The sequence below is a fragment of the Protopterus annectens genome, chromosome 5.part0 (assembly GCF_019279795.1).
Source record: "Protopterus annectens isolate FY-2018-M chromosome 5.part0, PAN1.0, whole genome shotgun sequence".
NCBI lineage: Eukaryota > Metazoa > Chordata > Ceratodontiformes > Protopteridae > Protopterus > Protopterus annectens.
The window spans coordinates 1,423,672,090-1,423,699,836 of NC_056735.1; the positions used below are offsets into that span (position 1 = coordinate 1,423,672,090).

The 27,747-nt window shown below is 45.9% G+C and overlaps 1 protein-coding gene across 1 annotated transcript in view; it reads right to left on the reverse strand.

Moving 5' to 3' along the window:
* TM9SF2 (transmembrane 9 superfamily member 2) overlaps positions 1–27,747 on the reverse strand; it is a 1,342,976-nt gene that overhangs the window by 1,209,566 nt on the left and 105,663 nt on the right. The window contains exon 3 of the mRNA XM_044071229.1: positions 21,175–21,268. Within this exon, the coding sequence (XP_043927164.1) occupies positions 21,175–21,268 (94 nt within the window). The remainder of the gene's footprint in view (positions 1–21,174; positions 21,269–27,747) is intronic.

Genomic DNA, 27,747 nt, shown 5'->3' on the forward strand with positions numbered 1-27,747 from the left:
GAATTACAGTCTCTGGATAGGATTCTTCAGTCAAGAATCCTTTATGATGGTCATCCAGTTTTTAAGGTAGAGAGATAAGCACCCTGTGCCTGCCTCTTGGGGTGGGGGTGTCAAGCCTACAGGCAGGAAAATTCTCAGGTACACTGAAAGGGTTTATCAGAGAAGGGATATCTCCCTGCTCCAGGGGTGGTGTCTACTAGAGTTCCCATCCTCTGACCTGGAGGACTCTGGCAGAAGAGGAGTCGAAGGTAAAATGTTGGGGTTTCCTCCTCAGATTCTTACAGCAGAATTGTTGTGGGTCAGAACAATGAGCTCTAATGGCAAAAAACGTTTTCCCTTTTGCTCACTGTTTAACAATGTATCTTTAACTTTTGGATAAAACAGAGATGATCCGTCATATACAGTATCCAGAAAGGATGCTTTAAATTTATCTGAGAAATCAAAAAACCTCAGTTAAATATGGCGAGAGATAGCAATGCCACTACATGCTGCTCTAGATGCACCACTGGCTGCATCAGATATAACCTTCAGGGTTAAGTACAGTTGTGTAAGTAAACTTATTGTAACAGTAACATAAGGCGAGTATATAGCTAATGCTGTAAAAGAAAAAATAGTAAAGATCTAGAAACAGCACTGAAATAAAGATATAAATTAAGAGCACTATTATCAGAGGCATCCTTACAGATACAAGAATAATTAAATGATATACAATGTGAAGATAGGTGAAGGCTGCCTAGCCAGATAGAATTTTGTAGATAATTCTGTCATTTGTAAATATTAATGTAAGCCACAGGCTTGTTCTCTAAAAAGTGAAAAGACTGCATTGGATATTGAACTGCAACAGTGCACTCTGCTGTAAGAAAGCTAAGTCAGGCATTTTATGACTGTCTTTGATGTTAAAATTCTGAGCCGATATGTCTAGAGGGAGGCATTCTGCCTATTGTTTTAAGACCAGAGTTAATGGCTAGAATTTGCATGCATAAATGCCCTTTATTGCTCTGGTTTCTGACCAGGTGTAAAGAATATAAATGTAATTTGTTAGCCTGAGAACACCAGAGAAGTGTGAAGAATGATGTCATGTGAAGCAGCTCTGTTATCAATTTAAAGAGAGAATCAGAGAGCTCAGAGCATTTTTCTCTTGAGAATATCTAACATCATCAGCATTGCCTGTTTCTACATGTAAGATTATTTAGAACAGTGTTTTCTCTTAGAAATAGCTAGGAGTTAGGAAGATTCTAAGTGTTTTTCTGTGATGTCAGGACATTTTTACTGTGTTATTTTAAGTATTTCTCTCTGATCTCTGAACTCTTGACTGATGCTGTGTAGTAAGAAGTATTGTCTCGTGTTTTTATTATTTACTATTAAATATTTTTAAACCTTTCAACTGTGGCTATTTTATGTAGAGTAAATTTAAGCTCTAGAGTACATTGCATGTATATAGTGATACTGTATTAAGTCACTAATGAGCCTTGATTGTTGAGTCACACTTACCATTTGGATAACAATTTTGCACAGTAATAATTGGACACCCTTTCAGAAGGGCCTTTGAGTAGCTGATATTAGTGGGTGGTGGCAGCTGGTACTACCTTTTAGACTGGGCAGAAAAGGGGCACAGCTGGAGAACCTGTGCCAGCCTTCCCCATGAGTGTCTTTGTGGTTATATATAACTCTTATCTTAAAGTGTGTGTGTGTGTGTGTGTGTGTGTGTGTGTGTGTGTGTGCGTGTGTGTGCGTGTGTGCGCGCGCTACTTGGGCAGGGACACAAAGCACTGGATGGACAGAGAGGGTGCTGGAGGTTTGAGCTTGCCCACTAGGCTGAGATCTGGACCCTACAGCTGTGCCAATGGGGAGTCTTACTGGGGACCTGGAGAGAAGGAGAAACCAGCCCCAGACTGACTTGTGATCTCTGTGTGCTTTTAAGGGAAATTGTATTTTCCTGTGTGTATATCCTTTCCCTAATAAGGATGCCCCTCACTGGTGTTAGTGGTGAGGAATGAGGCTCCTTGATTGCTGGGCCAGTGCACGGGTACCACATATTAATTGTTCGGCAGTGGTGGGATATAGTACAGTTGTGTACACTTACCATAAATGTAGATGTTAGAGTGTATTTACTGTTGCAGTCATTACATTTAGGGTAATCTGCTGGCAGGTTGGCCTCAGTCGGCCTGAATATCAAAATCTTGGGCCCTGCGTCGGTTGCTGTCTCCTCTTCCATGACGTCAGGTCATGAGGGGTATAAAACATGCAGCAGACGCCAAAAAAAGAGGGATGGCTGGTGGGTAACTCGGACTGCAACAGTGAATACACGAACATCTACATTTATGGTAAGTGTACACAACTGTACTATGTTCTTCGCATTTCACTGTTGCAGTCTTTACATTTGGGTAGAATCCCAAAGCTATGGATGGGAGGATGGAGCTAAATAGCACGAGGAGCGGCTATAAGGCTCTGCAGAACTGCAGTGGCAAAGCCTGCCCTGGACTTAGAAAACAGAGGCAAATGATAATGCTTTGTAAATGTAAGAACAGAGCTCCAAGTAGCAGCTTCTAGAATGTCATTGTTTGGAACTCCTCTAAGAAAAATTGCTGAGGTAGATGCAGCCCTGGTGGAATGTGACCAGATTTCCTTGGGCACCGGTTTACCATGATGCAAGTAGCAGAAACAATTGCAGTGGCTTATCCACTTTGAAATAGTCTGCTTTGAAACAGCCTTCCCCCTCTGATCCTGCAGCAAATGCCACCAGTAGTTGCTCAGACTTTGAGATTTGGTCCTTTTTAAGTAGAATCTTGGTTATCTGTGTACGTCCAAGGAATGCAGAATCCACTCTCCCTTGTTCTGCAGATTTGGGTAAAAGGTTGGCAGGTGAATGGTTTGGTTAAGAGCCACACTGGATACCACCTTAGGCATAAAGGAAGGATTGGTCCTGAGGGACACCCTGTCTGGATGAAATGTAATAAAAGGCTCCACAGCCATGAGGGCCTGTAGTTCTGAAACCCTTCTTGCTGAAGTGATTGCCAGAAGGAAAGCTGTTTTCCAAAGATAAAAACTTTATATCCGCAGTAGCTGCTGGTTCAAAAGGAGGCAAGGTGAGATTTTCCACCACAAAATTGAGGTCCCATGCAGGAGTTGGTGATCTTCTGGGAGGCCTTAAATTTTTGGCCCCTCTAAGATACTGTTTTAGCATAGGATGAGAAAAGATGGGAGGCTCTGTGTTGTAATGAGCCTAGATGGCAGAGGCATGGATTTTTATTGATGAAAAAGATAGGCCCTTGTCAAGCATCTCAGTCAAGTATTGTAAAAATCTGAGGAATATTTGGCTTTGCTGTGTCCGTTCCTTGTGCTTGGTTCCAAGCACAGAATCTCTTCCATTTATCAGCATAATATTTTCTAGTACTAGGCCTTCTGGCTTCCAAAATGATATCCGTCATGCTGCCAGGTTCAGAGTTTGGAGCTGACTGTGCAGAATTGGATTGCTCTGCTGAGACAGTAGATGAGGTATTTGAGGCAAGTACCAAGGAGGGTGTGAAGATATATTCCTTAGAATTGGGTATCAGTGCTGCTGAGGCCAGTCCGGGGCAATTAGGATCATTTTTGTTTTTTCCCGTCTGACCTTTAGTAAGACCTTGGGGAGAAGAAGCAGAGGAGGAAAGGCGTAGACTGATAGGTTTTTCCAACTGAAGGATAGGGCATCCACTTTCCATACTTGTCTGTGATAAGTCCTTGTGCAGAATTTGTCCAGTCGGTAATTTTGGGGAGAGGCAAATAGATCTATGTCTGGACTCCCCCATTTCTCTGTTATCATGCTGAAGACTTGTGGGTCCAGTTTCCACTCATGAGGGTCCATAAGATTTCAGCTTAGATGGTCTGCCAGATTTTGTTTTCCTGGCAGGAACTGAGCTTGAAGATGTACTTGGTAAGTCAGGGCTGTGTCCCACAATGCCATGGCTAGTCTGCAAAAGGGGTAGGAATGTGTACCCCCCCCCTGCTTGTTTATGTACCACATAACCGTGGTGTCAGTCTATCAATAGCAGTCCTGGATGAAGTAAATCCTTGAAGGCTGTCAGGGTATTCTGAACAGCCAACATCTCCTTCTGGTTGATATGCAGATGCATTTGTTTTGGGCTCCATATGCCTTGATTGCATCTCCCCGCCAGGTGGGCTCCCCAAGCATAGTCTGATGAGTCTGTAGTTAGGGTTTGGGTGGCAGGGGGTAGAGTGAATGACCGTCCCATTTTCTGGTGACATGTCTCTGCCCACCAAAGAAACTCCTGTTGTAGGCAGGGAATGAGAGGGATCATCGTTTCCAGACAGTGACAATGTTGACTCCATAAACTTTAGATACCACTGTAGTTTCCTCATATGCAGTGTTGCATATGGAATTAGTAGAATGCAGAATGCCATGAACTCCAAAGCCTGCAGAATTTGTCTTGCAGATAACTGGGTTTTTGTTGCCATCTGTTTGAAGTAAATAGTCAGTTGCCTTTGTCTGGCATAAGGTAAGCCATCTGGGCAGTTGTATTCAAGCTTGCACCCAGGAATGTAATTTTTTTGAGAGGGTACCAGTTGAGATTTCTTTTCGTTTATTGTGTACCCTAGGCATGTTAGAAGCCTTTTTACAAATGCCAGATGTTGAAGAAGAATGTCCTTGTTTTCTGCTTGAATGAGAAAGTCGTCCAAGTAAGGATAGATTTGTATGCTTGTCTGCAAAATGCAATTACTGGTGCCAGGCACTTTGTAAAGACCCTGGGCGCAGTAGATAAGCCAAAGGGCAGTGTAGAGAATTGATAATGCATGAAACCAGCCTTGAAACTGAGGTATCTTCTGCACGATTCCCTTATTGGGATATGCAGGTATGCCTCTTAAGTCTAGAGTCACTAACCAAGCATTCTTGCCTAGCATGGGCAGAAGCTGTTATAAAGTCAGCATTTCAAATTTTGGGATGTCCAAGAATGTGTTCAAAATCGATAAATCCAATATTGGATGCCAGGCATGGTCTTTTCTGGATACCAGGAACAGTCTTGAATAAAACCCTTGCCCGTTTTCCTGTTCTGGAACTGGTTGAATAGCCCCTATATCCATGAGGGACGTAATTTGTTTGTGCCTCTGCCCATTGATTTTGTGGCAGATCTGGCCAACCGTTTGGAACTGGCAAGGTATGGAAATGAAATCTGTACCCCTGGGATACTATGTTTAATACTCACTTGTCCTGTGTTATTAACTGCCAATTTTGAGCATGAAGTGCTAATTTCCCTCCAAGGGGTCTGCCAAAAGATAAGTGCTTGATGATGGCAGAGGGAAGTCATTGAGACTGCTTGGATTGTGCTTTGTTTCCTCCAGATTTGGAGGTAGAGGCACCCCATTGCTTTGACCTGTAAGAACCCTGTGATTGGTATCTTAGAGCCTTTTGAGTGCATGGATTTGCCTTGTGAGGCTCTGTTGGACACAGGAAAGGACCAATTTTTTGTAGGTCAGTGTCTACTGAATCTGGGTGGCTGCACTTTAGCAGTTTGCATAGATTTAGCTTTGTCTTCCATTTTCTTTAAAACCTCTTCTGCCTTATTACCAAATATCATGCTGTAAAGGTGCATCCAACAATTTAGCTTTAACATGATCAGGCAGATTCTGCTCCTTGAGCCAGGCATGCCTTCTCATCACAGATCCAGTAACTGCGGCCCTGCAAGAGGCCTCCAAGGAATCAAAACCACATTGCAAAGTATACTTTCTAACCTGTTCTGCTGCATGCAATAATTCCTGTAATTCTTTTTTTTCCCCCCACACATTCAGAAATAGACATCATTTTCTGTTTCAATAATCCCATAACATGCTGTTGATATTTAAGCATATGAAACTGGCAGTTTAAGGCCCTAACTGCCAAGGTTGCAGACGTATAAACCTTCTTTCCCCATCTATCCAGCGCCCTGGAATCTCTATCAGAGGGGGGTAGGATTCTTGGCTGAAGAGGCCTTTACACCTATGGGACCCTGTGAAATAGATTCAGGGGGATTTTTGAATAAAAATTTGTGGGAGTCAGGAACCCTGTAATACCTGTCTGGCTTACTAGGAGCCGGAGGCAGGGAATCAGGAGCCATGCTAGATTCCAAAAACACATCTACAATGTCGAATGCCTATGCTGAGGAAGGAGGAGGAAATCCCAAAGCCTCTCTTTTGATTCCGAGAAATCCTGACTCTCCCAATGAAAATGTTCCCTTAAAGTATGCAAGGTTTCTCCAAAAGAATAATCTTCAGGAGATGCAGATGGGATGGATTCTTCTGCATCTGAATACTCATAGGGGGGTACAGAAAATTCCTGATCAGAAGAAATAGAAACTTGATCTGAAGATTCATAATCAGCGTCTTGCCTAGGCCTCTTATCAGGAGGGTGTTGGGAACCCCTGATCAAGGTAATTAAGTCCTCAGCCATTTTGATCACCTGTTTTTTAGGCACAGAGGCCTGAGCATGCTCATAAGTCGGTATTTTAGCCTTAGAAGTTGTTTTAGTCTGTTTTTGAAGCTGGCGTTGGTTTTATATAGAAATGCTGAGGCCTGAAAACACCCTCAGAAGCCGGTGCCTGCTCAGCGGATCTGGACCCATCTGAGGGAGAGAGATCCTCTGGTACAGTACTCTGAGAATCTCGTGGCATAGCAGACTCTGCATGGGTCTCGGTAGAGGCCTGCGACTCAAAAGTAGCGGGTATCAGGGGCTGCGAAAGCACCTCACCGAGTACCGGTGACTGGCTTAGGAGAAGCTTGGTCTCTTTTGAACCTCAACGGTCTGTCTGTCCTTTACTTTGCGTTTTTTGTGAACTCTGGTAGTCTATCAGACGACATTTCAGGGTAATTAAATCCGTTTCCAAAATATTTTGAAGCAAAGACATACAGACGCTTAATAGTGCGTTGGTTAAATCTAGCACAAAACTGACAGCAAGACACATTATGAGCTGGGCCTAGGCAAGGAATACAGTACAAATGAAAATCCTTATGAGGTATTTGCTTCCCACAAGTAATGCAATTAACTTTTACTGACATCTGTAAGAAGCAAGAAAACGTTTCCCCAACAGGGTACTTAGCTTTAGTTGAAGACTTCGGTTCTGAAACTCGAATGCGAAAATCAGGAGTCGGCCGACCGGCACTTGCTTCTGGTTCAGGCACCGCGCTGCAAGAAAGACTAAAGAAAATGGCGTCGGCTGCATGTTTTATACCCCTGACGTCATAGAAGAGGAGACAGCAAATGACACAGGACCCAAGACTTTGATATTCAGGCTGACTGAGGGCAACCTGCCAGCAGATTACCCCAAATGTAATGACTGCAACAGTGAAACACAAAGAACATCCACACCACATATTCATTGGTTGGCAAATACTAATTGGCTTGTAGGGGTGTGGGTAGAGCGAATTCCTGTAGCTTGTGTACAGTGATCACTGAAGGTGTTTTGTACTCTAAAAATCAGCCATGCAGTGAATACTCAGAGTTCAGATCACAATTGTTTTATTTCTTTTGTTAGGTTAGTCAGTCAGGGACAGCAGACAGCATGTCAGCAGAGGAGTACGGAAAGCTGACAAGGAGCCAGGTGGCTGAGATGTGCCAAGCTAGGGGAATGGGGCATGGAAACCTGACTAAGGCAGTCAGGTAGACATGATTGCAGCTTTGGTCACAGCTTCATTAGAAAACAGCAACCAGAAGGATAATCAGACTGGCAGTGGAGATGCACTACCCTCAGAGAATGGACAGCTCAACCTTTCTGCAGAGGACTTAAAAATCCATCTGAAGCTAGAGACTAGAGTTGGAGGCCAGGCATTTGGAAACGGAAGCAGCTGAGAGACAGATGTCTGCAGGCTGAGTAGAATGAGAAACTGCTACACCTGGAAGCTGAGGAAAAGCAGAGGCAGCATGAGAAGGAGATGCTGACCCTTTGCCAGTCATGGAGGTAATGGGGAAGGGGGTAACTGGACCCCAGAAGCACAAAGGTCAGTAAATTTCTTCCTCAGTTTAAAAAGGGGGATAATTTTGATAGTTTCATTCATATGTTTGAGAGGGTATGTAACAGTATGATGTTGACGAAAGCCTCTGGGTATGGTTTCTGACCCCCTTACTCCATGGTAAAGCTGTAACGGTGCTGTCTAAACTTGTTGATTGTGAATATTTTGATTATACTGCTGTTAAAAATCACTTGCTAGAATGTTTTAAGCCAACACCTGAAATGTATAGGAAAAAGTTTTGTGAGCATAGATGCAAAGCAGATGAAAGTGTTTGCGAATATGCTGAACTGAGCACTTATTTTCATAGGTGGGTGACTGGATGTCAGGTAACCACTTTTGAAGGGCTGGCAGACCTTTTGGTGAGGGAACAAGCCCTTATCACTTTGTCTATCAGCTAATCAGATACTCATGTCCTCAGGCAATGTGCTACTTCAGATGGGTTGGGGAAGAAGGAAGACCTATACCTAGTAAAGCAGGGCATCCCTGCACAGGAAAGGGACCCCCAGTACTGCTCATGGGTCTAAAGGAGCCCATTGTGGGCAGCACAGACTGCCCCAACAGAATCGGCCAGTAACAGGGGAAGCCACTAGTCCAGGTACATGTCCAGGACCTAGGGATAAAATGTTTTGAATGCAACCAGTGGGGCCATGTGTCATACAGATGTTCATGGAGGCAAGGTGGGAAACAAAAGGTGAGAGAGCCAGTAAGTGGGAAAGACAAAATGCCAACAGTAGTTTGTCTTGAAACAACAGGAGTACTGAACTACCATTCTGCAGATGTCCTAGTAGGGAAGGATGAGGCAGTACTGTGTGTTAATGCAATTACATGCAGTCAGGCTTCAAGACAACCATGTGGCTCTGGTAGCCTGGGGGAGACCCAGACAGACTGCATACTTGCAGCCAGGACTGGTGAAGTGGTTACTTCAGGAAGGGAGATGCTCTGTAGCAGCGAGACTGATGGTGAGCCACAGTTACTTGTGGGTACTGATATTCCCTTGGACAACGTGACTGCAAAGGTAGAGGGCGAGTAGTAGTACCCAGGCTGACAAGTGAGGCACCACTGTCAGATGATGCCAGACTTCCTGTGGAAGGGGAGCTGGGAAGGGTTACAAAGAGTTGAGACCATCTCAGCTCTCAGACCCTACACTGCAAGGCCTGAGCCAGGTAGCTAGTAAAGGCACCCGATTCTCAAGGGAAGGGGGATTCTGTATACTGGGACAAAGGTTTACTGTAGAGAGTGGACCCCTGAGGGAGGGCTAGAAGGTGAGAGGGTACAGCAGTTGGTATTGCCTAGAGCCTACTGCCTGGCACTTCTATCTATAGCCCATGATATTCCCTTTGCAGGTCATATGGGCATAAAATGTATAAAGAGATGTATTATGCAGAACTTCTATTGGCCTGGAATTTCCATAGATGTAACAAGGTACTGCAGGACCTGTGAGCAGTGCCAAAAGATAGGCAATTCAGGAGACAAGGTGAGAGCTCCTTTGATGCCTTTGCCTGCAATTGCAGAGCCATTTCAGAGGGTAGCTATGGATACTGTGGGGCCTCTAAGTACCCCAAATTCCACAGGGAAAAAGTATATCTTAGTGGTAGTAGATTATGCAACAAGATACCCTGAGGCACTGACTTTGTCCTCCACGGAGGCAAAAAAGGTGGCAAATGCTTTGTTAGAGAAATTCAGCAGGGTAGGTTTCCTAAAAGAAATACTGACTGACAGAGGTGCCAATTTCATGTCAGACCTGCTGGCTTGTCTGTGGAAGTCCTGTGGGTTGAACCACCTGAAGACCACCCCTACCATCCCCAGACTAATTGAGGTTAAACTCTACAAGCAAGTCCATGCTACGTGCACTTGCAGACCAGTTTAAGAGGGAGTGGGACAAATATTTGCCCCATCTGTTTGCTTACAGAGAGGTTCCCCAGGAATCCACAGGTTTTTCACCCTTAGATTTGCTGTATTGGCATAGGGTGAGGGGACCTCTAGATTTAATATGAGATGAGTGGGGAGGAGTGTGTGAATCTCACAGGGAGTCTGTTGTGGCGTACGTCTTAAACCTCAGGACAAGGCTCAGGGAACTCATGGGCTTGGCCCAAGAGAACCTGGCAGAAGCCCAAAAGAAAAAGATGTGGTATGACAGGAATGCTCAAGCTAGAGAGTATACTGTGGGGCAGCAAGTAATGGTTCTTATTCCTGTCAAACATAAGCTGCAAGCAGCTTGGGAAGGACCCTACAAGGTGGTAAAAAAGGTAAGTGATGTTAGCTACATGGTGGAACTGCTAGGCAGAAAGCAGGGACACAAACTGTACCATGTTAACATGATGAAACCTTACCATGACAGGGAGACCCTTGTGCTGAGCATTTGCAGTAGATAGCAGGAGGAATCTGAGGGAGACCTGGTGACTGATCTCAGTAAGGCTCGGACTGACCTCAGTGGAATGGGGTAGTAATGTCCTAACAGCAATCTCCTACCCAAGTTCAAGAAATCCGAGCAGTGTTACAGGAGTTTGGGGACATGTTCATTTGGAAACCAGGGTGCACCCACCTGGTGAAGCACCAGGTGGATACAGGACCCCAAAGGCCTATTAGGTAGGCCCCTTATAGGGTGTCTGAGACAGAGTCAAACATACTCAGAGGGAGGAGATACAGGAGATGTTGGAACTAGGGGTGATTCAAGAGTCCAACAGTCTCTGGGCCGCCCCAGTGGTGCTGGTACCAAAGAAGGATGCCAGCACCAGGTTCTGTGTGGACTATAGGAAATTAAAGTCAGATGCTTACACTATGCCTAGGATAGATGAGGCCCTAGAGAAGCTGGGTGGGGTTAAGTATCTTTCAACCATTGATTTTACCAAGGGTTACTGACCGGTGCCCTTGACTCCCAGTGCTAAAGAAAAGTCAGCATTTGTGACTCCTTTTGGCTTGTATGAGTACACAAATATGCTCTTTGTGATGAAACATGCCCCAGTGGCTTTCCAGAGGCTGGCAGACCATATCCTAGCAGGAGGGGTTGCCCTTGCTTACCTAGATGAAATTGCCATCTACAGCCATTCCTGGCAACAGCACCTTGAACATGTCAGGGAGGTGCTGGGCACACTAGAAAGAGCGTGGTTGACCATTAAGCCCAGCAAATGTCAGGTGAGTATGGCAGATGTCTCCTACCTGGGACAGAGTGGGGAGTGGTAAGATCAGGCTAGAGCCTGCCAAAGTAGAAGCCATTCAGTCATGGCCTGCACCTGTTACCAAAAAGCATGTGAGGGCATTCTTAGGGACAGCAAGGTACTACAGAAAGTTCGTCCCCAGCTATAGTACCATAGCTGCTCCCCTCACAGACCTGACAAGTAAGAACAGGCCAGATAAAGTAGCGTGGACCCCAGCATGTGAGCAGGCATTCTAGAAGCTTAAAGAAGCTTTGGGAGGGTCTCCTGTGTTAGCCAGTCCAGATTACAGCAAAGAATGTGTGGTGGATGCTTCGAACCATGGGGCGGGGGGATGCACTTAGCCAGATTTCTTCAGAGGGAGAAGAGCACCCAGTGGTTTACCTCCGTTGTAAGCTCCAACCCAGGGAAGAATGGTATGCAGCTGTAGAAAAGGAATGTCTAGCCATAGTGTGGGCACTGCAGAAACTTCAGCCTTATCTGTATGGAAGAAAATTCACTGTAGTAACAGATCACAACCCACAACATGGTTACACAGAGCCAGACAGCAAGATGCCAAGTTACTAAAATAGACCCTATGGTTGCAAGCATACATGTCAGTGCAGCACTGCACTGGGATTAGCAATGCCAATGCAGGTGGGCTCTCAAGACAGGGAATGGGGTATGGTATACTCAGCTAGACCTAACCCTCTCAAGCAATGTTTCTAAAGGGTCACTTGAAAAACTTGCTTGATTTCTCCAGGGGGGGGAATAATTCTGTCATTTGTAAATACTAATGTAAGCCACGGGCTTGTTCTCTTAAATGTGAAAAGACTGCATTGGATATTGAACTGCAAAAATGTAACAGTGCACTCTGCTATGAGAAAGCCAAGTCAAGCATTTTATGACTGTCATTGATTTCAAAATTTGGAGCCGATGTGTCAAGACGGAGGCATCCTGCCTATTGTTTTAAGACCAGAGTTGATGGCTAGAAATGTCCTTTATTGCTCTGGTTTCTGACCAGGTGTAAAGAATGCAAATGCAGTTTCTGTTAGCCTGAGAACACCAGAGAAGTGTTAAGAATGAGGTCATGTGAAGCAGTTCTGTTATCAATTTAAAGAGAGAGAATCAGAGAGCTCAGAGCATTTTTGTCAAGAACATCCAACATCACCAGCACTGCCTGCTTCTATGTGTAAGTTGTTTAGAACTGTGTTCTCTTAAGAAATAACTAGGAATTAGGAAGATTAGAATTAGGAAGATTAGACTAAGTGTTTATCTGTGATGTCAGAATATTTCTCTGTGATCTCTGAACTCTTGAATGGCACTGTGTAGTAAGAAGTATTGTTTTGTGTTTATATTTATTATTAAATATTTTTAAACATTTCAACTGTTGCTGTTTTATGTAGAGTTAATTTAAGCACTACAGTACATTGCATGTACCAAGTCACTAATAAGCCTTGACTGTTCAGTCACACTTACCATTTGGATAATGATATTGCATGGTAATAACTGGACACCCTTACAGAAGGGCCTTTGAGTAGCTGATATTAGTAGGTGGTGGAAGCTGGTACTACCTTTTAACTGGGGTAGAAAAGGGGCACAGCTGGAGAACCTGTGCCAGCCTTTCCCGGGAGTGTCTGTGTGGTTGTATACAACTCTCATCTCAAAGTGTGTGTGTCAGCTACTTGGGTAGGGACATGAAGCACTGGTTGGACAGAGGGTGCTGGTGGTTTTAGCTTGCCCACTATGCTGAGATCTGGACCCTATAGCTGTGCCAGTGGGAAGTCTTATTGGGAAAAAGGAGAACCCAGCCCCAGACTGACTGTGATCTCTGTGTGCTGTATTTTACTGTGTGTGTATTTATTATCCTTTCCCGAATGTGGACACCCCTCACTGGTGTTAGTGGTGAGGATAAAGGCTCCTTGATTGCTGGGCCAGTGCACAGGTGTCACACAAATAAAACCAAAGAGTTGTCTATGCACATCCAAAGTGTGTAAGATCCTCTCACAGGAGGACTGAGGAGAAGGAAAGAAAGTGGGCAACTGAACAGATTAAGAGACAACTCAATGCACCATCTTGGGCATAAAAGAAGGGTTTTGTATTCAAAGAAACCCTATCCTTATGAAAAACAAGTTGGAGAAATCATCAAGGCCTGAAACTCAGAAACCCTCCAAGCAGACGTTACTAGAACAGTTTTCCAGGTACAAACCTAAACCAAAAACATAACACAATTATGACGCAATATATTTATAAATATATTTTTGAGACTCCTGGACCCTGTAAAACTAGTCAGGCTTTCTGGGTGCAGGAGGGAGAGAGTCAGGATTTAAGAAAGCATCCTGAGAGACATCTTTCACTACTTCCGGGACAGGGGGGATTGCTACAGGTTTGTGCTCAGGGAGTTCAAGAATTCGCTTACTCTTTTTGGCCTGTGGGTATTCTACTTCCCACTGGAAATATTGTCTCATTGCCTTCAGGCGGCTAGGCACAGGGCAGAATGTCCTTTGAATCAGATTCTTCATAAGAGGTGTAAGTGGGGCCTTCCTCAGATGCAGAGTCCTCCAAATCAGTCTCTTCTTCGGAATGCAGTGGGTCTGGGAGGAATTCAGGGTGGGTGTCTTCCCTGGTGTGATATTCCCTGAAGCCTGCCTGTACCTTACGTTAATGAGGTCTTCAGCCAATTTAATCAAATCCTGTTGGTGTCCCTGAAACTGGGAGCCCATAGGCCTGGGTGAGGACCCTGCCACAATGCCTTTCTTTAGTGTGGGTTTGGTCTTGGGTCTAGGAGCATCCAATGCCCTGGCGCCTGACTCTTTAGTTTGCAAATGCACCTGAATGGCCCTAGGCTGAGAAGAGTCTCTAGTTAGCAGGAGGCTAAGACTACTGTAACAGTGATGAATACAATGAACATCTGTGGAAATGCATTACACAGCCAAATGAGTTTACATGGTCTTCCAAGTGTCAGCAAATTGAGGCCTCTTGAATATGAATCTAGTACCTCCCTTGCTAGTTCCCTCCTGAACCTAGTAATGCATGAAATACAATTCAAAGCTCTGAGGGGAAAAAGTTCCTGAAGCATGAACACACTTCCTGAAATGCTCCACCACTTGAACTCCCCATTAGGTGGATGTACTGTGTAGCTCTCCTCCAACAGCTCTTTTTTAGTGGCTGCTATAATCAAAATTAAAATCAACAACTAATCCTTTACTCCAATGAGAATGATCCCTGGGAGCGAAGAGCACATTTTCTGGCTTGAGAAGCAGTGAATTCATGTCAGGATCCAGCCAAGCCCTCAGCAAGAACACATCAATGAGGCAATCAGGAGGTGGGACCACCCAGAAAGTAGATTGGCCATCTCTGAAAACCACAAAGAACACTTCCTCATCTGTGGATGAGGTACTGGTGGGCCATTTCCTCCCTTTGTCTCAATAACTCCATTAATTCATGAAAAGTGGTACCTTCAGGAAGGTTCAAAGTGACCACTCTCCATCGAGAGCTGTGTCCTCAGTGACATAAGGACAGTCCAATTGCCTCCTTTTGCACTTGTACTTTCTGTGGTCTTCAGGTAGGGATGGAGTTGAAGAGTCGGATACATCTCTGGTCCCTTGAGGAAGGGAAAAACCAAGCTATCCTAGGGAAGAATGACGAGTGTTGATACCTACAGATACATGGGAAGCCTAGGAGAGGGGGGGACCTATGTATTAGAAATGTACCCTTTTCATGTAAATCAATGGGTTAAGATTATCTCAAAGCTTCAAAAGTCAACCTTGGAATAGAAGGCTGTGAGGAAGACACTGAGATCTGAACCAAAGACTAAAATAGAAGGATCAGAATAATATTTCCCCAAATAATCTTGCCACATATATGCTGATAAGACCTGCATGGAAGTGTCAAAGGCAGAGGCAACAGAGGACAAGTATGGACCTGAACATGTCAAATTAGACTGTGATCTTGGGTGGCCTGCACAGACCCACTCAGCTCTGAAGTCAAATGTATTGCAGAACTTTCAATGAAAACCTTGGTGCTGTCACTGCCTACAGAGGAACGACAGGCAGATCACTGGCTCATTGTTTGGAACCAGGGAAGTAGTAGTAGTAGATGACGCAGTCCTGTCAGCCCCTGGAGTGGAGGGAGAGGTAATTACTCCCATATCTTACCTAAACCTTCATAAAGGCTCTCATCACCCTTTCCCAAATCTAGGTTAGCTAACCTCCTGGAAAATCTAAGGATATTGCAGAACATGGCCTACAATTCACAAATCTGGAAATCTCCCTTTCTTAAGGCTGTGAATCTAGAGAAGAAAGTCTGCTAAGGGAACGATCCAGGTTAACAATGGTCTCAGAGTCACTAGGGATGGGAAATGGAGGCTGTGGGTCAGTAGGCTCTGAAAAGGTCAGGGACCAGGAAGAAAAGTCCAGGGGACTTGGCAATTTTAGGTGCTAGGATATATAATGTTAGAGTCTGCAAGCTTTTCTCACTTTTCAACTCCTACCTATGCTATATCTCCATATCTAGCCTTTTCTTTACATCTAGTCTGTTTTTTGTGTTTCTCTTTCTTTACCAGTAGGCTTTGAATATATACTTCTCGGCGCCTTTAGGTTGCCAAGTGGTCAAAGCTGAAGTAGATGAGCCAGCCACATTTCCCATTAAACTGGGGGAAGGCCTCTTAAAATTAACTTGTGCTTCCAATCAAGGACCCACTGGTTGAAATAACAAAATATCTCTCTGGAGGCATCCAAGTGCTCAGGACCAAGGCTAATTATACAATGAAGAAGGTTCTGAAGTTGAATTTTCTGCCCACGTTAGGCACTTATTAACATGGATAAGGCAGGTTTTAACAGGCATGATGTATGAATTCAATACAGTACAGAATTGAGAAAACAGGCTTAGGTAGGCCTTGGTATGGAGAGAGAGAATTTGTGGACAATTTAAACTGTTCTCTGTCCAGAGTTTTGATTTTAGTTGCTTACACTACCATTACCACCTTAGAATCCTGTGCGGATGGACTCTTTTAGGAAAACTCTACCTATAACTATCCCTTAGCCACTTGCTTTGAAGATGCTATTATGCATATGCAGAGTTAACATCCACAATGTAGTTGACAGTTTATCTAAACTGGTCACAAATGGAAATGTGACTAGAGGGCCAAGGCAGATCCTGTATGTGCCTCAGGGAAAAGTAGAAGAAAAATAACATCAGGACTGGAGAAAGGTATTATCCCTTCAGTTGAACAGGGAGTCCACAGACTGTTTGGCTAAAGTACTGCCAATCTCTCATGTGAAATAAAGGTTCGTAACAGCCTCCTTGCACCTCCCAGAGGTCAGGTAATTAGATTGCTAAAGACTCTCTGGCTGACCTCACCCAGGAAGAAGAAACCACCAGGAAGCCACCAGGGGGCTATGAAGATAAGCCAGTCTTAAGGTCTGGACCGCTTATTACTTATCTTGGGCTCATATGCCTTATATCAGCTTAAGACTTCTGATCTTCTAAACATCTCTTTGAATACTTACATTGGGTTTGCCTGACTCATAACAGTAGGATGTTCAGAAAATTCTGTTTCCTGTGAACATCTTCAAACTCATCACTGTCAGGTAACACACTTGTAAGAAACATCTTAAGCTTTTAAAGATGGTAGCAAATAGTGTTGCTAAACTGCAGGCAGAGATAGCAACTACAGAACATCCTGAAATAATTTAAATTAGAAAAGACAAAGCCAGTTTTGATACCCAATGGTCAGACATCTAAGATCACCTCTGAAAACAGACTAACCCCCCCCCCCCCAAGTCAACAAAAGAAAATAAGTATATAAATAAATAAATGCAGACATCTTACACCACCACGAGAAGATCCAGGCAGTGCAAACAATGAGAAATACAGGTAGCTACACAAGTAATCACCCCCTTATGTCAACATGCAGACCTAGACAATGAGAAAGCTTCCCACTAAAATGTGCAGTGGGGATACCTTCACTGATCTACCAATTTTAGGAAACCATTAAGAATTAAAATTTCTGGTTACATCACAATGATCTCTGTCACTACAGGACAAACAGTTTTGATAGCTGCCCTGACATCTGCAGTAGCTCATAACGCATAGATGAGAAATAGCAACCACCTTTAATTTTTAGTAAAAAAAATAAAATATGCCATTCTTGGAAACTGGATATACTACATTAGTGGCACTCAGAGCAGACTGGTTTTCCTTAAAGCATCATGCAATGTAGCACTGCAAAAGCTAAGTTTTTAGCTGACCTGTGAATGCCACATAAAGAATACTATCTAAAAATAATTTACCACTAGTTCTGAACTTTTAGTTATGTACTTACCATAACTTCAGATGTATGGGATCCATCTCGCCTACATTCTGTACTGATGGGTTCGGAGCCGATCCTAGAACGAAGTCTCTTATTGGCTGAGCTATCCCACATCCCAGGATGCACCACCACTGCTTCCCCAGATCTTGTTTGTCCGCACACATGCACACACACAGACTGTTGATATAATATTGCCAGGCGTTTCAAGAGTGGAAACAATTGAACTCGGACCGTCCGGTCTCTTCTGATCTCCAAGGCAGGGGGAAGGAGGGTGGGTTATTAGGAATGTAGGCGAGATGGATCCCATACATCTGAAGTTATGGTAAGTACATAACTAAAAGATGTAATGTGATCCTATCTCGCCTACATTCTGTACTGATGGGACATCGTCCCTAGCACCGGATTCCTGGGTGGCTCACTGGAAAACACTCCTGAGAACTGTGGAACCGAAGGAAGCTCGACCCCGAGATGCCACGTCCAATTTGTAATGAGAAATAAAGGTGTGAGGAGAAGACCATGTAGCCGCCGCACAAATGTCACCAATAGCAAGCTTGGAATGAAAGGCTGCCGAAGTAGCCATAGCCCTGGTAGAATGAGCTTTCACCGTAGCTATAAGCTCTTTGTTACAAATGAAGTAAGTATGACTGATACAGTCTCTGACCCACTTGGCAATACTGACTTTCGTGACGGCTTTGCCCAATTTATTATCCGAAAAGGACACAAACAATTGATATGCTTTTCGTGTTTGGTGCGTCCTATCCAAATAGAAGCGTAATTGCCTGTGGACATCTAAGGTGTGAAAGATATACTCCGCTCTGTTTGAATACTTCGGAAAGAAAACTGGAAGTTCCAGTGATTGCTGCAGACAAAAAGTAGAACAAACCTTAGGAACAAAGGATGGGTTCGGTCTGAGGGATACTCTATCCTTGTGAAAAACCAGATATGGTGGTATGATACATAGGGCTTGAAGTTCTGAAACTCGCCTGGCTGATGTAATTGCAACTAATAAAGCAGTCTTCCAAGAAATAAATTTTAAGTCACAAGTTGCTGCCGGTTCAAAGGGGGAAGAGGTTAAAGCACCTAACACCACATTAAGGTCCCACGGTGGAGCGGGATGAGATATCGGGGGCTGTAGCAGCCCAGCACCTTTCATGAAGGCTTTACACAACTTGTTGCTCAAAGGTGGTTCTATGCTCTCATGAAAATTGGAAATAGCCGCCAATTGAACTTTGATGGTTGAGACCGAACAACCTTGGTTGAACAGAGAAGCTAAAAACCTCAGAACCTCTGACACCGGGGCTGTCATGGGGTCTAAGCCCCGGAGTTGGGCCCAAATAGCAAATCTCTTCCATTTGCTGTTATACACTTTCTTAGTAGAAGTCTTGTGGGCCGAGGATAAGATATGTATGACTTCCAGGTCCAAAGCATGGTTCCTGACTATGGTCGGAAGAGGAGGAGCCAAGCTGTTAACTTCAACGAGTGGAGGGACTGATGTAGCTGTCCCGACTGACGGGTCAAGAGATCCGGAACTTGGTCCAGGAACCATGGACCGTCCAGTGCATATTTGCGAAGAAAGGGAAACCAGACTTGACGAGGCCAGTATGGGGCAACTAGAATCATTTTGCTCTCCAAGCGAATCGCCTTCTGGATCACCTTGGGAAGAAGGGGAACCGGAGGAAAGGCGTATAGCAGACCGGTGGGCCAAGCTTGGATTAGGGCGTCCTTGGGAATCTCCCCCGGAACTGGGATGAGAGAGAAGAACTGTTGGCATTTCGGGTTGAGGGGGGTTGCGAAAAGGTCGCAGCAAGGAGTTCCCCATCTCCTGAAAATCTGAGTTGCTACTCTGTCGTTCAGAGACCACTCGTGAGGGGAGAGAATAGTTCTGCTCAGCTTGTCGGCTATCACATTTGATTTCCCTGGAATGTGTGTTGCTACCAGAAAATGTTTGGTTGCAATCGCCCAATCCCATACCTTCATGGCCTCTCTGCAAAGAGGGTAGGATCTGGTCCCTCCTTGCTTGTTCAGGTACCAGACTACCGACATGTTGTCGGACTGGATGGCAATCGTGCCCTGGGGGAGGTAACTGTGTAGTGCTTGCAGCGATAGAAGCACCGCCCTCATTTCCAGTATGTTGATGTGGAGGAGACTCTCATCGGAGTGCCACTGGCCTTGGACTGACCTGCCCAGGTAATGTCCCCCCCACCCAGTCTGGGAGGCGTTCGTAGTCAGTGTGACCACTGGGGGTGATGGAACGAAGGGTCGCCCCTGATCCAGGTTGGAGGAAAGAAGCCACCAACGAAGGTCCTGTTTGCACGTCTCTGTGATCAGAATGTCGTGACTGACTGGGAAATCCTGATAAGACCACTTGGACTGACAGGAGCCACTGGAGAATCCTCATATGTAACCTTGCTAAGGGGACTAGGAGAACTGTGGCCGACATGGACCCTAACAGTTGAAGGACCATCCTCGCTGGGGCTCGACGTCTGAGGAGTAAAGCTCGAACTTGAGACTGTAGTGTTTCTATCCTCTCTGCAGGAAGATAGACTCGCATTTGCTTTGAGTCTCTCTCTGCTCCGATAAATCGAATGCGCTGAGATGGCAGCAACACGGACTTTGTCCAATTGAAGGTGATTCCTAGGGAGTTGCCTAGAGATATAGTGGCTGCTAGGTTCTGCAAGAGTAGACGCCTGGAGGTGGCAGGAGCCAGTCATCTAGGTATGGAAACACCTGGAATCCTAGACTTCAGGTGAGCAGTCACCACCGCCAAACATTTGGTGAACACCCTGGGGGCTGTGGTGAGACCAAAGGGCAGTGCATGGAACTGGAAATGACCGTCTCCCAGGCTGAAGCGCAAGTGTCTCCTGGACGCCTGATCTATCAGGATGTGATAATAGGCGTCCTTGAGATCTATGGAGCACATCCAAACACCTTTCTCCAGCAGCGGGAGAATGGATTGTAAGGTGACCATCCGGAACTTGGACTTTTTCACTGAACAATTTAGTTTGCGGAGATCCAAAATGGGCCTTAACAATAAACGCACAGAGAATGGTCGTCCGTAATGGACATTTTGTAACTGCATTTAGAGCATTTTTTGAACCCTGATGGTCTGTGCTCTTTTGACATGTTGATACACAAATCACTACCACAGATATAAACTTTAAATACACCAAAAGTTAAAAGAAATACGTAAACTGAGGACAAAGCCCCTCCAACTTAAATGGGAACACTTGACCCAAATCTAGACTAGCACAGAAAGACTCGCACTAAAACCTTCAACAACGCGCGAGGGCAAGGCCCCTCTAACTTAAACGGGATCCTTTCCCTCAAACTAAGATAATTTTACCACAAGAAAGCTCAAAACTCAGTCACACAACAACGAATAGCTGTTAAAACAGCTTTTGGGTAGATTAGAAAAAAAATTGACAGAAATTTTTGAAGTAATAAACACTTAGCTCAGCCAAGTCAGAGACCACGTCTTTGCTGTAGAAGCGGCAAACGAGATCTGGGGAAGCAGTGGTGGTGCATCCTGGGATGTGGGATAGCTCAGCCAATAAGAGACTTCGTTCTATAGTATAGCGTGCCGAGTCGGAGCCGAGGATCGGCTCCGAACCCATCAGTACAGAATGTAGGCGAGATAGGATCACATTACATCTTATGTTTCACATCATTCCACACCACCACAGTGGTTAAAGAAATTAGTACTTACTTATGATAATCTAGTAAACGTAAATAAATATTAAGCAAAATACAAACCACATAGGGTGATGGTTCAATACGTTCTCCAAACAGAACCTGACCAAGATTTTCAGATGGACGTTTTTTTCCACCGGCACTACAGAAGCCAAACCTGTGGAATATATACAGTTTCTTGTTAAATTTCCACAGCACAGCTTTCCACAGATATCAAAAATGCAAAGAACAGACATTTGTAAGTCTGCAAGCAAATTTAAATGAAAAAAGAAGTTATGTACTCACCATAGCGTTCCATCAGAGTAGTTGTACTTCATTTGTCTTCAACCTGTGGGATACGGATCCGTATCTGATCTGAGCTGGCAACTATTAGTAGCATCAGCTCTGAGCTCCAGACTCCTCCCCTTATCCATAATACACCTCCACTGCCTTCCATCCCCAGATCGAGTTTGCTAACTTATACAGATAACCCGACCTGATAATATACTTGTGACCTATACTGCAGCCCGTAGGCTGATCACGCGCCAAGGTCCGGGGAAAGGAGGGGGGACGGTTGAAGACAAATGAAGTACAACTACTAAGATGGAACGTTATGGCAAGTACATAACTTCTTTATCTGAAGTGGTTTACTTCATTTGGTCTTCAACCTGTGGGACAGAGTCCCCAGCTACTAATAATCCTGGGAGGCCCTCATGGAAGGATATTCCGGAGCACCGCAGAAGCTAAGGATGCTCTCCTTCTGGAAGTCAAATCCAATTTGTAATGAGAAATAAATGTATGAGATTAGGACCAAGTAGCTGCAGAGCAAACGTCATCCAAAGACACTCTAGACAAGAAAGCCACAGATGTAGCCATGGATCTAGTGGAATGAGCTTTTACCTGACCTGGAGGAGACATGCCTCTGTTCTTATAGACCTGCAGGATGCACAAAGAAATCCATCTAGCTACAGTGACCTTGGAAAAAGGTTTCCCCAAAAAGGGTTTATAGAAGGAGACGACGGATCAGATTTACGGAAACATTTTGTTCTGTGTAAATAAAATAGTCTATGAACATCCAACATGTGTAGTTGGTATTCCATCCTGTTCGTAAAATTGGGAAAGAACACAGGCAAATTTATCATCTGATATTGACTGGTGATGCCACCTTAGGAAGAAAGGATGTAGTGGTTCGAAGGGAAACTGTCTTTATGAAAAATCATGTACAGAAGTTTAATGGACAAGACCTGTAATTCTGAAACCCTTCTAGCAGAGGTAATAGCCACCAGAAAAGCTGTTTTCCACGATAAAAATTTTAGATCTGCAGTTGCGGCAGGCTCGAAAGGCGGAGCGACCAGAGCTTGGAGAACCATAGTAAGGTCCCACGGGGAAACAGGATCCTTAACCGAGGGGGGGGGGGTGTAGCAAAAAGGTGCCTTTGATAAAAGCTTTACACAATCTGGAAGATGCTAAGGATGCAGAATTCTCGCCCACATGAAAATGGGAAATGGCAGCCAACTGAACTTTGACAGCAGAAGAACTAGCCCCGTGCTGGAAAATATCAGCTAGAACATCAAGAATAGCAGAAACAGGAACGGTGAAAGGATCTAAACTCCTCTGAGAGGCCCAGAGAGAAAAACGTTCCCAATTGCTGCGATAAACCTTTCTGGTCGAAGACTTATGTGCAGCTACCAAAATAGATCTAACTGAGGAAGATAGTCTGGGAGTCCTAGCAATTAGGGGAACTGGAGCAGCCGAGCGGTGAGCTTCAGGCTGTCCAGACTCAGATGAGGCACCCCCGAAGGGTGTGAAATCAAATCCTGAATGGGATCTAGGATCCAAGGTGGAGCCAGAAGGTGGGAGCAAAGTAGGGAAAAACCATACCTGGCAAGGCCAGAATTGGGCAATGAGGATCACCTTGCTCCCCAAGCTTTCTGTAGAAACCTCAGAATGAGAGGTACTGGTGGGTAAGCATACAGAAGACCAGGAGGCCAAGCGTGGACTAGAGCATCTCTGGGGGAACTCCCCTGGCAGGGGGTTCAGAGCGAAAAACTCGCTACACTTCACATTGGAAGGAGATGCGAAGAGATCGCAGCAAGGCTGACCCCACTCGCTGAACATCTGTTCCGTTACTGACAGATTCAGAGACCACTCGTAAGGCATCAGAATGGTCCGACTTAAGCCTGTCCACTAGGATGTTGGACAGTCCTGGAATGTGCTCTGCGATGAGAAAGCGACCGGTGGAGATCATCCATTCCCACACTCTCATGGCCTTGCAACAAAGGGGTTAAGATCTGGTCCCTCCCAGTCTGTTGATATACCAGACTACTGACCGGTTGTCTGAATGAATGGCAATCGTCCCCAGAGGAAGAAAGGCATGAAGGGCCTGCAACAGTAGAAGGACCGTCCTCATCTCTAGGACACTGATATGTAAAGCTGGTCTTTATGGGGGACCACAGGCCTTGGACTGTCCTGCCCAAAAAATGCTCCCCCCACCCAAGTTGGGAGGCATTCGTGGTCATGGTGGTTTGGGCCAGGGGCTGGATCAAAGGGTCGTCCCTCCAAAATATCCAGAGAGCTCATCCACCATATGACGGACGACCAACACACTACTTAGGTAAATAGGGTAAGTCAATGGCAGTTCCAACAGGGATCATTGAACCGCTACAGTCCACTGAAGAATCTGCATGTGTAGCAGAGCACACGGAAGAGTTATGGTCACAGCCATCGAGCCTAGGGCCCTCAACACTAATCCTGCTGTTTGGAGATGAAAACGGTAGATCAGGGAGACATGCATCCTGGAGGTTTTGAACTCTCTCCGAGGTCAGGAATATTTTGCACTGAAGAGCATCTATCCTAGCACCAATGTAGTCTATCACCTGTAAAGGATCTAGGAGAGATTTGGACGTGTTGATTGTGATACCCAAACTCAGGGCAAGTGTAAAAAAATAATCCCTGGTTGGGAAAGTATATGCCTGGTGGGAGCAGTGAGGAGCCAATCGTCCAGGTACGGATAGACCTGAATCCCCTGAAGCCTCAGGTAAGCCGCTACAACCATCATCACTTTGGTAAACACCCTGGGGGCTGTGGTGAGACCAAAGGGTAGGGCTCAAAATTGATAATGATAGACTCCTAGCCAGAAGCAGAGGAACCCCCCCTGGAGCTCCTGTGCATTTTTATGTGATAGTAAGCAGCCTGGAGGTCTAACGAGCACATCCAGTCACTCTCGCACGTACGGAATGATGGACTGTAGCGTGACCATCCGGAACTTCACTTTGGCAACAGACAGGTTCAGGGTAGAGAGGTCCAGAATGGGCCTCAAGTCCCCCATTTTCTTTGGCACTAAAAAGAACCTGGAGTAGAAGCCTGATCCAGACTGATCTGGGGGGACAGTTTCGATGGCTCGTTTTACTAGCAGCTTGGAAATTTCCTGTGCTGCTGCCTCCCTTTGCGTGGGTGGAATGTCTGGGAGGTGTTTGGGAGATATACAGGAACCCACTAAGAGGATAGAATATCCTCTGGATACGATCTGAAGCACCCAACAGTCCATTGTTATGGACTCCCATGCCACTGGGTGCAAGGACAGTCGTCCCAAGATTGCCGCCAAAGTAGAGCAGTTTGGCAACCCCTCACGGTTGCTGCCTGGGTCTGTCCGAGAACAGTTCGAGACCTGAAGTTCTGCGGACCCCCTCTGCCTCTGGGCTGGCATCCATTCTGTCCCCCATCTGCCTCTGGGGAGAAGAGCCCAGAGTGTCCCGGGAATACTGATACTTCTGGAACCACATCTTCTTTTGCCCTCTCTAGTTCACAAAGGACCTTTGAGGGTTAGAGAAGCTGATTCCGATGGAAGACAGCATCTTCCCATCCTCCTCACTCTGGACTAGTGTCTCCTTTACGGTCTAACCAAAGAGAGAGTGTAGAGTCGTCATAAGGGGCATTGGCAAAAGATACCTTAAAGGGTTTGAAAAATTGGAACAAACTGAGCCAAGCATTACGCCTCATGGGCACGTCGGACCCAGCTGCCCTAGCCGCTCCTTCTGTAGCATGGGAGAGGAGTTACATGGACAAATTAGATACTGGTTTTAGAGTGGCCATTCTCACAGAGAATGAAGCCTTGTCCTCCTGCGACATGGACTTGGGGGGGGGGGGGGGGGGAGACTCCTCCAGCTCCTTTACCAGGTTGCCTTGGAGTCTAGTGACATCGGCCAAGTAATTTAGCGCCCTGATCGAAAAGGTAGCTGAAGCATACACCTGCTTCCCTACGCAGTCCATCATCCATGGCTCCCGGTCGGGGGGGGGGGGGGACCGAGGAACTCTCCAGAGCAAGTTCCTTCTTAGTGGCTGCTGGTACCACCATGGCATCCACAGGGGAGCCCCTATTCCAGGATGGCCTGTCAATGGGGCGGGGCTTACAATTTTATCGGGTCACTTGGGGACAGGCTCCAAGGTGTCCGGTTCCCTCCACGCCCACAAGGTGACCAAATCCACTAAAGAATCCATGGGAGGGGACACCCAGAAAGTAGATGGGCCTGTGCTGAAAGCCTCCAGGAACAGACTCCTCAGAAGAGGGCTTAGGGGCAGGCCAACCTCCCCACTGGTGCAGGATCTCCACGTCTCCAAAGGAGACATCCTCGGGAGGTGATCTTGGGGAATCCTCTCCATCAGAGGACACTGATTTAGAGGATGGCCTCGGGGGAGTCCAAGTGCCTCCTCTTGCACGTATGCTTGCGAGGTACAGCTCCAGTGAGGCTCTCCGGGGGGTGCTCGCAAGCCCTTTGTCCTCGGGGGAACCGTCTGGGGCTCTTCAAGCACAGGACTGTCCCCTCTGGTAAAACAATGGGGACCATAGACAGAGCAGAGGTGTGAGAGAGGAGTCTGAGGGGGTGGTCAGGGGTCTCGATCCAATGGAGAGGGCCCTTTCTACTACATCGAACACCGACGGAGAGCAGACCTCCTGGGAAGCTAATAAGGAGGCCGGTCTCCCTGGGTCTGCTGTGAGAATCAGAGCTGGGCCAAAGGTGGATGGAGCTCCAAGGGAGGGGACCTGCCCCGACAAAGTCGGAGCCGATGGAAAAGGTTCCACTACCTCAGATCCAACACCCAAGCTCAGGCTCCGACAGAGGCTCGGATCTGAGCTGGTCTGATCCGAAATGCTCCAGGCAGCTGTCGGCGTCAAGTACCATCTGTGCCGACCCCCTGACCAAGGCCAACCTCTGAACAGAGTACTCCTAAGTCAAAAGTCAGATCGGAGAAGGAGAAATGGGTTGAAAGAAAGGAAGCAAGCTCACCCCCTCCAGAGGGAGGGGGGCTGGCAAAACCCCCATCTGATTCTGTGTATGGATAAAGCACATCTTTATCCAGATCCATATCTGATGAGGAGTGGGTTGACTGATGAGGCCATGGACTCCGACCTGGCAGGTCGGGGAACCAAGGCCCAAGAGACTGGACGTGCCTCCTCCGGCTTCGGAGAGAACCTCTGAGATTGGAGCCAAGGGGAGTCATGGGTCCAGGGACCTCTTCCTCTTCTCCCTAGTCTTCGACTCTCTCCCTTTCTCTACCTCTCTTCTGCTCCGCTACCACAGGCTTAGAGGCAGGAGTTTGTCCCAGCCAGGGAGGGAGGAGAAGCCAGAGGAAGAGAGGAGGGAAGAGGCAGTCACAGCAGCCGCTGTGACTGAAGACGAGAAGAGAGTTGGATAGGAGGAAGAAGACCTTTGAGGGCCAACTTGGCCTTCCTATCCTTTAAAGCTCAAGGGTTGAACCCCGCACAAATATTGCAATCCACACTAAGGTGGGCCACACCCAAGCACAACACACACAGTGTGGCCATCTGCTGGAGACAGCTTATGGCCACACTCTGTGCAGCGCTTAAAGATAAGCTTTAGCCACACTAAAGGGAAAGAAAGCCTTAAGAAAAATGACAGGCAAATACATTCCTAAAATCATTCACACAAACCCACTCACCATGCTAGATTAACAAACACTGAGGGAGGGGCAACACAGAACAAACTACTCTTAAACTTTTTACCTAACACTAACACTCTATGCCAAAGCGATGGGAGGGGAGAAGAGGTACCTAAACTAATCTAACCTGATGAAAAAAAGTGAACTTTTTTTTACTTACAGAAAGTTGAACAACCCACTGCTACCTGGAGCTGTTGTCCAGTCCCATGGATGCTGTGTTTCTGGCTTTAGAGAGTGCAGCTTTTACCTGCGTAGTTGTGATTACAGGGACTCTGAATTCTTCCTGTACAGATATGGGCCCTTTAGGGGGTGAGAAGGGGGTACAGTTAGCACTGAACCGATCTGCCAGGATGTTGGCAATATCAGTTGGTCCTGTAATTTTCGTGCCTTTGTGCTGCAACTCAGAGCAGATCTGGGTGTTGCCAACTAGATTCTTGACATAGCTATAGAATGCTTTGTGGTTGTCCTTGGATTTAGTGGCGATTTTGTTTTCGTAGCTAGCTTTGGAGGATCTTATAAGGGATCTCAGCTTCTTACCGTGGCGGACCAGGGAGCTCCTCCACTCATGGGATTTTACTCTCTTTTGCAACAGTTTCTTCCTTCTGATGTACAGTTTGTTTATGGCAGGGGACCAGCAGATTAGCTTCCGTTTTTTGGAGGATAGCACGATCCATGCACTTGTGTAAGTGCTTATAGAGT